At 43.6% G+C, this 10,487-nt stretch overlaps 1 protein-coding gene across 1 annotated transcript; it reads left to right on the forward strand.

Moving 5' to 3' along the window:
- The first annotated feature begins 8,712 nt into the window (after window positions 1-8,712).
- On the forward strand, window positions 8,713-10,137 carry LOC133778994 (uncharacterized). Its single transcript, XM_062219003.1, has 3 exons — window positions 8,713-9,058; window positions 9,192-9,538; window positions 9,610-10,137. Exons 1-3 carry the CDS (start codon window positions 8,713-8,715, stop codon window positions 10,135-10,137), a joined length of 1,221 nt encoding a protein of 406 aa, XP_062074987.1.
- The last annotated feature ends 350 nt before the right edge of the window (window positions 10,138-10,487 follow it).

Here is a 10,487-nt window from a genome sequence, read left to right on the forward strand (position 1 = left end):
TGTGGGTGATAGTGGACATATACACCAAGTCAGCCCATTTTCTTCCAGTAAAATCGACATATATTGTGGATCAGTATGCTAAGTTGTATGTGAAGGAGATTGTACGTCTCCATGGGGTTCCTAAGTCTATAGTGTCAGACCGGGATCCTATCTTCACTTCCAAGTTTTGGGGTGGTTTGCAGAAGGCTTTAGGGACTCAATTGAAGTTCAGTACAGCCCTTCATCCTCAGACTGATGGACAGTCTGAGAGGACGATTCAGGTGTTGGAAGACATGCTCAGAGCGTGTGTGATTGATTTTGAGGGTTCGTGGAGTAAGTATCTTCCGTCGATTGAATTTTCGTATAACAATAGTTATCAATCAACGATTAGAATGGATTCCTATGAGTTTTTGTACGGGAGGAAGTGTAGATCACCCATTCATTGGGATGATATGGGTGAGAGGAGGTATTTGGGGCCAGATATGGTTCAGAGGACAAGTGAAGCTATAGAGAAGATCCGAGCTAGGATGCTCACCTCTTAGAGCAAACAAAAAAGCTACACCGATCCTAAGCGTAGGGACATGGATTTCCAGGTTGGGGACCACGTGTTTCTTCGAGTTTCTCCTTTGCGAGGGATGAGGAGGTTTGGAAAGAAGAGCAAGCTAAGCCCTAGATTCATTGGACCTTTTGAGATCCTAGAAAGAATTGGTCAGGTGGCTTACAGATTAGCTTTGCCACCATCGTTGTCTGGAGTTCATGACGTATTCCATGTTTCTATGCTCCGGAAGTATGTTTCAGATGCGACCCATGTATTAAGATATGAAGATTTGGAGTTACAGACAGATTTGGCCTATGAAGATCAACCAGTTCAAATCTTGGATCAAAAAGATAAATTATTACGGAATAAGACGACTCCTCTTGTTAAAGTGTTGTGGAGGAATAGTAGGGTCGAGGAGGCAACCTAGGAGCTTGAGACAGCGATGCGGGATCAATATCCCGAGTTATTCAGGTAAATTTTGAGGACGAAATTCTCATTAGGAGGGGATAGTTGTAACGACCCAATTTACTAATAAGGCTTAAGGGCCTTGATTAGTGTGCCGGGAGGGAATAATTGGAATGTATGTGATTTAATGATTAAAAGTATGTTATATGACTATTTGAATATCTGAGATGCATGACTATGTGTATTAGTATGCATGTAGGCCTAATTAGGTTAGAAGGGCATAATTGTAATTTTGGCCCATTGAGGGCATAACTGTATATAAATGTGATAAATTGTAAAGACCACATTATTATGTGCATATATCTGTGATCTGTGATTTGAGACGATCCTAGTGAGCGGGTTAGCGAAAAAGTCACGGCGGGGATTTATACCCGGCTCGGGGTGAGCTTGGGGGTATAAATGGGAATTTAGAGAATATATTGGGGTCAACTTTGACATTGAGGAATATAATTGGTGAATAATTAGGTATCGAGAAGTAAGTGGAAAGTAATAGAGACACTCGAGGAATTAGCGAGAATTGGGTGAAATGACCAAAATGCCCCTAGGTGGATTAAAAGATTTAGAATTAAGGGGAGGGTATTGTGGTCATTTTTCTTATAAAGGATAGGTATCAGTCAGACTTTATGCCTTAGTGGGAAGTGTAGAAAGGGCTGGAAATACTGAAGGAAAGAAAGGAAAGAAAAGAAAGGAAAAGAAGGGAAGGAAAAAGGGAAAGAAAGACGGGGCATTTCCAAGGTCGGTTTGGGATTTCTTCACCATTTCTTGGGTTCCTTTGGAGAAAAAACTCAGGAGGAGTTTGGGTAAGAGCTAGAGGCTAGGCTCCCTGTACTAGCTTAAGGCATTGGTAGAGCAATCCATCCAGTTGAGGTAAGACTTTGAGGTTTTCTTTGGTTTCTGGTTTTGATGTTGAGCTAAGATTTCTAAGCTGAATTCGGTGGGGAATTCTAGGGAAATTGGAGCTGAGATTTGAGGAGGTGAAGGCCAAGCTTGTGAGGAGGATAACCTAGGCTAAATTTATCCAGCAAAGGTAAGGGATTCTAGTTTGAACTTTGTGGTTTCAGTGGCTGTTTTGTTGAGTTTTTGAATTCTAGGTTCAACTATGGTGAAATGTTGGATTAGGGGTGCATGTGTTTAAGTTTTGTATGGTTGGGATGCTTGGGATGAGTTAGACATGTTAGTAAGCTTGATTCTAAGTTTGGTGGAAGTTTGGAGAAGTTTTGGTAAGGTTTGGCTCGGGGAAAATCGAACGAAGGAAAAACAGCATTTGCTGTTCTATGATTAGCGCTACAACGCTAGCCTTTAGGCGTTGTAGCACTAGGTCATTTACCCTTGGATGATTTTGGGCTCTGTTTGTAGCGATGTAGCGCCCTCCTTAGAGCGTTGTAGCGCTACCCTGCTTCCCGAAAAGGGTTTTTGAGTTATTTTCAAGGGTTTTTGCCCGAGGGTTCGAGGTTCAATTCCACCACCCCGTTTGGTGGAATTGGGGCTTCCCGTGGGCTCAGGATTGGTCCCGAGGTTAGGTTTTGGACTTGAGGTTTGGTGATGATTTTGATCTATGGTTGTGACTAGGTGTACGCTAGGGCTCAAGAGGGATCGTGCTCGAGGATCAAAGTGAACGAAGCTAGCGAATCTAAAGGTAAGGAAATTGCACCCAATTATGTGTTTGTGATGGGACTAAGTGATCCCGATATCTGTATAATTTCAAAGATGGTATTATGCCATGGGACATGAGATAGATGGCCTAAGGGTGTCGTATACAATATTTGCGCACAGGGCGCGACTTGGCCACTGGTAATCGAGGACAGCTTAATATTCACTGAGCTCGATTTAAGCGGGCCAGAGTCAGTGGGAAAAATAGAAGGTGCGGCCTAAGGGCGCTAACCCTAGTTATCATTTGTGAAATGATATGTGTTGGTATGCTGAACACTTGGTTATCATGGATGCTTAGACTGTTGAGAACATGTTTATGTGATATGAGATATTGGATTGTCTGTTGATTGATTATGCTCTGTTATTGTGTTTTCTTGCTGGGCCTTGGCTCACAGGTGCTACGTGGTGTAGGTAAGGCAAAGGCAAGTTGGACCAACCTTGAGATGGAGAACTGCGAGGCTGAATGTACATAGTCAGCTGTTCGACCGCCATGGCCGAGGAGTGGATCAGGACAAGGAATACTTAACATTCTGTTTTCCATTAGAGTGGCTAATTACTGTATTTAGATCCTAAATCTTTTGTAAACAGTCTTAATCTTATTATTTTTGGGATCCCATGTTTTAAAGATAATGTTTATTTATAAAAGATGAAGCTTTTGAGACCAAAATCTTTTAGCCCTAGTTCCACTATAGCTTCAGTAACACGTTTTTAACTAAATGACTTGATTAGCAAGTCTAGCACCTTTATAAACACACAGTGTAACGGTCTTGGCTATCCAGGGCATTACAAACCCATTGTCTCAGCAACAGCCCTGCCACAACAACTTTGGCCCCTGATCTGCCTTTGAGACTTCACTACAAGATTCAACAAAAGCTTCCTGTCGAAGACATGCTCATTCTCACTAAGTCAAAGAACTCGGTACTCAGGTCGATGAGATATTGAAATTGCTCCTCAAATCCACTACAAACCCATAAAAAAATGATGCATGGGGAAGGGTCAACTTACGAAATGCTTTTGCAAACTCATGAACACGAATTGGAAAAGGTTATAGACAAGGACTGTCTTTGAATAAGGCTCATGGATTTCGAGATGAGCCTGGTGGAATCACCAGGCGGAGCTGATGGTGTGTGGGAGTGTCACTAGGCGACGCACAGACAAGGCTTGATGTGGGGTTTCACTGGTGGGGGCAGTGTAGGAGGTAGCTGGCGGAGGCAGAAGTGATGGTGGTCGAAGATTAGGCGAGGCAGAGCTGGGCGATATTGGAGGACTAGGTTCAATGTAGAAGAATGAGACCAAAGAAGACGGTGGACGGTGGCAGTGGTGACTTTGAGAACATCGGCTTGGGTGGGATGGGTTTGAGACAGTATGAAATTTAGAGATGAAATTAGGGTTTATTTAATTTTTTTTTACTTAATGTGTTGTTTTGATTTTGTTTTTAAAGTTTTAATGAATTTTGTTATTTTAGATAATGTAATGTCTCAAATTACCTAATGAGGTTAGGGCCTTGATTAGGGGGCCAGGATGGAAAATTATGGAAATTATGTGTTTATGTGCATATATGTGTTATATGTGTGAGACCACATTATTATGTGGATATATTTAGGTTACTCGGCATGAGACGATCATAGGGAGCAAGTTAGCGGGAAAGTCACAACGGTGAGTCAAGCGGTATTTTGGGAATCTAGTACATTACCAGGTTATAGGGTTACGAGAATAAGTATTTGAGGATATATTTGGAGTTAGTGAGATTAGGAGGAAATTTCAAGGATTTTGACCATTTTACCCTCGGGGATGTTTTTGGGTAACCCAAGCCTCGAGATTTACTTAAGGTTACTTAAACCCTAGGTAAACCATACGAAATATAAAACACTAAGTGTTGACTGTGAATTTAGCCAACGACGTGAGAACGTCAACTACGACAACCTTCAAGAGAATTATAAACGACAACAGACAGTTTTTTATGAACGAAAGTAAATAACACGAGGTTTTTATAGTGGTTCAGCCCCGATGATCGGTAATAGCCTAATCCACTTAGAGATTTTATTACTATATTCGCACTCAAGATCAGATGAACCGTGTCAACTGAGTTTCTTCAGTGTGAGATATTCCAGAACACAAAAATGGGTTTTTCTCAAGAACAACACACTTTCTCTCTCTAGAATACAGATTCACTCTTGATTTTGCCAAAAAGTCCTTTTACGATCCTCCCAAGTCCCTATTTATAGACCTGGGTTCTCAACTGATATCCCCTTTTGATAGGGATATTCTATTATTTACCTAATATTTATATTACAAAATAAACATTCAAAATATAACTGATCCCTAATTTCGAGTGAGGATTGAGTGATTCCCGGATGCTTGGACCAATTCTCACTGAAGTAGTTTCGGGCAGTTTGACGTAGCTTCTCATGCATGTTGAATATTCTTCAAGCTTTACGTAGGTCAAAGGTGGCATACGCATGGCTATCCTTGGACCAAAGGCCAACTACACTCGAGGTATACTTCTCCATTGTGTCCGATCGGACACAATGGTTGTCTTCTTTGGCTCAAGGTGGTTCAAACCATCTTATTTGACTCCTTCAATCAAGGTCCAATATGACCTTACACTTTGCTCCTCGGACCAAGATGGTCCGAGCCATCTTCTTCCTAGCATATCCTCGGACCAACATGGTCCAAGCGCTCCTGCAGGCGTCTTGCGCGATCGCGGGAGGTCTTGTGCGATCGGGCATAATGCCCCTTGGACCTAAATGGTCCAAGCTTCCTTTGCTTAACCAAGGTCCGATCGGACCTTGGTTCTCTCTCTTCGGACCTAGGTGGTCTGAGCCACCACCTCTCCTTGGATCAAAATGGTCCAAGGTACTCATAAGTACCACGTCCGATCGGGCACACATCCTTCTCCTTGGGCCAACAAGGTTCGAACCTCTTCGCTCAACCAAACGCTCGATCGGGCATTAGGCTTTTCTCCTCGGACCAAGGTGGTCCGAGCCACCATCTACTTCTCCTTGACTTGAATGGTCCAAGGTACCTCCTATGTGTATGTTCGATCGGTCATAGTCATCCCTTTGGACCAAAATGGTCCAAAGTATCCATACGCATCATGTCCGATCGGACACCACCATTTCTACTCCTCACTTCATTCAAGCCCAAGTTCACTTTCTTGGTCTTGGCACCAATTTAATTATATGGGTCTTTAAACTGAGGTCTGAGCCAAGCAACCCCCAGTCTAAATACTCTCTTCGATTGGGCGTATTTGGCTTGACTCTCTGTCCCATTCCTTAACTAATGTATTAGGCCATTACTAAGCCAGATCACCCTACTAACTCATGCCACGTGTCCATTTCACCGCCACGTCATTCTTTTCAAATTTTTGGGATAACATTTGCCCCCCAAGTTTATTATATGATTTATTCACGTAATAAACTTTTTTCTCCGGCTGACGTCATTATAAAAAATAATAACTGTTCATCTTCATGCAGCAGACCCACGATCACTGCAAAAATCCACCCATGATCGTGGAGGAAAGATAATCCCAGAATACCAAAGGTCCAAAAGTAAATGAAAAATCCACATTTTTTCCCTTTAAATATCCCCACTCTACACTCTCTTCTTCACATATACAAAATCACTCTAAAAACCCTCCATATTCTCTCTTGGCCGAAATTCCCCACCTTGCCGACTTCACAAGCTTCAAAGGGAGTCCTCCATCTTCAAGCACCCTCCAAGCAAACTCAAAGTTCTCCAACCTTGGGTAAGCCTCCTTTCTCCATGCCTCTTAGATTGTTACATTTTTTTTTTTTTAGAAATTCTAAAAAAAAATCATGGCTGAAATGCTTGAGTGCCTTGAATGTTCTTGAAGTTCTTGAATATGTTTTGCCCAATGTGTTTGCTTATTGTTTTGATGAGGTTTGTGGCATGGGTAACCCGAATTTTCCCTTAATTTCATAGGAATTTCAAGACATTTTTGCTATTTTGACATGAACATGAACATGGGTTTTGAGAGTTTTGATATTGTAATGGGTTTTTAAGAACATGAAGAAAACCTTTCATTTTCATGTTTTGATCTTGTTTTTTGTTTGTGTAAATGATGGAATGTGTTTGAGGCTAGGGATTTTTAAGGCTGTCTATTTGGTTAGGATTCGGGGTAGGCAAAGTATGCCATTTAGGGACCATTTTTTACCTAGTTTTGCCCAGAAATTCTGGGCATAAGCGTGTGGTCGAGCTCGAGGTGTGCGTCCCTTCTGAACGAGGCGAGACAACCACCTCCGATCGGGCTCTGAAATACTTCAGATAAGTGTGTGGTCCGATCGGACCACACGCTCTTCCCCTTGCTTTTTAGTGCCCAGATTTTTAATAGTTAAATCCGAACCTCCCTAGACACCAATGCCCGATCGAACCTAACTTGTTGCTGCTGGCTAGAAGCTTTGGAGGCACGAGGCACACCAGGCGAACTCTCGGGACCTGGGTGCACACCTCTCCTCGGGCACGCTACGCCCGATCGGACGTTCTGGAGGCTTGCGCGAGGCTCGTGCGGTGGCGAGGCAGGACGTCTCCTGGCTGGAATGTGTCCGATCGGACCAATTGCATTTTTTTTCTGGGCTCGCGTGGATACACGACTCTTTGACCCATAGGCTCTGAACATCTCTTTGGTCATGCCTCGTCCGATCGGGCGTGTCACAGGCGCTTTGGGGTTAGGCTCGCATGGAGGTAAGGTCGAATGCCCTCCCAGCCAAGCTATGTACGATCGGATGCATAGAACCTCCCTCCTGAGCTCAAAATGTGGTCCGATCGGACCATACATACTTTTCTTAGGCTTTGGCCTTTTTTCCTTCCAAACGTGTAACCAACCTCTGTATGTTAACTGCGTACATAAGGAACCTAGCCTTATAGGAAAATCCCAAAAATGCCTCCTTCTACAAAGTTTAATAAGTTCAATACTTTAAGTGCCTTTTAGGCACTTTTGAGCATTAAAATTATTTTTTCCACATGCGCTATATTTTTATAACTTAGACAAAATTTTCCAAGTATAAAAATAAATCTTATTTTTGATGAATTTTTTCTGTTTGGTTACTCACCTCCCCATTTTTTATTCATTTTTGTAGATGAATCGCTCTGACTACAGGGGAGGTGACAATCATACGGACTCTGAATCATCTGCCCCGCAGACAATCGAAACTCCCTTGAATAGCGACTCCTCACCAGGCTCGTCTACCGGTTACACTCCAGAGGATCGTCTTCGCCGCTTCAAACAGATCCTCCCTCGCTCAGCCTTATATCTTCTCCACGAGGAACAGTTCCTTCGACAAACTTCTGAGTCGACGATGAGGGTGAAGCAATCTAACAGGCTCCCTCAGGAACACGATCCGCAGGTCGCCCGCAGAGCAGTACAGAAGATGGTACAGCGCAATCAAACCCGCACTACCACAGCTTCAAGAAAGCCGTCCCTGAAACTTGCTACCGCGATTCAGGATTTGGCTGTCCAGAAGCCACGTGATGAGGGAGAAGAAGAACCCTCCTGGTTCGTTGCCGAAGCTTCCAAACTTACTCCCGCGCTATTCCAGAAACATCTTGAAGCTTTAGGCTTGAGCGGGGCAAACGTGACATGTCCGGGCTCACATCAAAGAGCCAATAGGCCCGGTGGAAGGTACTGCGCCTGGTCCAGGCACCATGTACAAGCTGGAGCAACACTCCCGCTGCACATCTATTTCCGGTCTGTAGCAGACTACTTCAACATCTCCCCATTTCAGATCACGCCGAATGGGATACAGGCACTCTCTGCGCTGTATATTCTTTATTTTCTGAATGGTTGGGACGAGCCCACCCCTCATGAGGTGCATTACCTGTTTGATCTTCGGACCAACCCTTCTCACAACAACTCAGGTTTCTTCCATTTCTATCACAGGCATAGGGGGGTTACATATCTCAATGGCATCTCCCATAAGTCAAACGCCGGGAAGTATCATAAGGAATACTTCCTCACATTGGATATTGAGGCCAACAACTTGGCTTTTACGCGCTCGGGTCCGTTTGAGCGACCATTGCCTACTGAAGGGATGTTTAGGCGGGCCAAGAAATTGGCTAACATGAGTCTTAAAGAGAAGGATGTAAAAAAGTTGGTCACGCTGGACCTTCTTCAGATGGTGAGTCTGGTGCCATGTGAGCAGGATCTGGTGGTGGAAAGTACCACCGGGGAGAACGACACGCCTGGTCAGTCTAACGAGGGCACAGAGCAAATGACTGATCGACATTCTCCTGGGCCTTCTCCGCTTTCCCGTAGACCTGGCGACTTAGTCATTAGAGAGCCTGATCCTCAGCGTAGATCTACTATTCCCGCTCAACCTGGGAAAGGAAAAGCTATCCAGGTTGAAGGGGAACTTAGCTCATCCTCGGACGACGAGGATGAGTTCCTTGATCAGATCTTCAACGCAGGTAACACATGCCTAGTGAAAATAGGAATATTTTTGATAATTGGTAATTAGAGAGTATCACAATTGTAGTATACACTTGCATATGTTTCATTATGTTTATTTCTCTAACAATCTTGTTTTTTCATCCTTGGCAGATTCAGACATGTTCAGAGATTGCGTTGCTTCAAAGAGGAAAACTGGTGATGGAAGTGGCTCTATGCCTCCACAGAAGATTCAGAAGGTAGTACCGCCAAGTCAAGGGAGGCAACCTGGGGGACCGACTACACTTCCGCCATTGACCCCCTCTTCCCTTCCTCCTTCTGCGAGCCTAACTCCTACTCACCAGGGTAGTTCGAGTGAGCTTTTTCGTGCTGTTAGCGACCTGGGCAAGGGGCTTCTTGAGGATATTGGCCGTGATGCATCGACGCTTCAAAGCCTAGACTCCTACCCTCGAATTAGTGTCGAAGTTGTCTTGAAGAGAGGACTCGCTCAATTGATGAAGGTAAGCATTTTTCCTCGAGATACTTTGTTATTAGTATTTTTACTTGTATTAACTTTTTGTCTTCCATGCAGTCACTTGTCACCATTGGTCATGCTCAGCTTCGAGCCGTAGATTACAAGGAGCTGATCAAGGTGCAGGACGATCAACTGGTGGAGGCCAGGTCCAAGCTGGAGCAAGCAGAGAGAACTATAGCTGAACGGGACGAGTCTCTCAAAAAGCAGGCTCAAAACAATGCTTCCTTGACAACTCAATTGGAGAAGCAATCCCTTGATATTAAAGAGTTAGTTCGAGACAATGAGAGGTTGATTAGCGAGAACGAAGAGCTGAAGCAAGAAAAAGAGCTTGACTTGATTCGCTTTGAGGAGGCCAGTTTTGACTGCTTCTATAAGGTCTGGAAGCTGAACAAGCCTCTTAATCTTGATTGTTTCCCCAAGGAGGCCCAAGCAGAGGATCTTGCCAGATGTGAAGCAAGAGCCGCTGAAGAAGCTGCCAACCCTCCTGCACTCGCCCCAACCTGCTCTGCTATATCATTTCGAGCGAGAGGAGCAGCTGATGCAGAGGAGGGAGTCGATCAACCCTCTAGAGGAGCTCGCCTGTGACTCCCTCTCATAGTTCATCACAGTCTACTTTACTTTGTATTTTGTTGCTCGAACTAGTGAGCTATTTTGACATTTAGCACTTTACTCTTTCCTTGCTAACAATTTCAAACTTTTAAGTTTTTATTGTGCATAGCAAAGTTTTTAGATGTCTTTAATTTCACATGAGAATTTAGTTTCTTAACTTAGAAATTTTTACCATTCCATAAGTTCACACCAAATATACTTCCTCATGCTCTTATTGCTCTAACTTTTTATGAGCGTAAATGTCTTGTTGCACGAATATCAGTTTTTAACGTAGAATTTGAAAAATTCTAAGTTACTTAAGCTTTGTAAAACAAGTTAGCTTAACG

Source organism: Humulus lupulus, chromosome 5 (assembly GCF_963169125.1).
Source record: "Humulus lupulus chromosome 5, drHumLupu1.1, whole genome shotgun sequence".
NCBI lineage: Eukaryota > Viridiplantae > Streptophyta > Magnoliopsida > Rosales > Cannabaceae > Humulus > Humulus lupulus.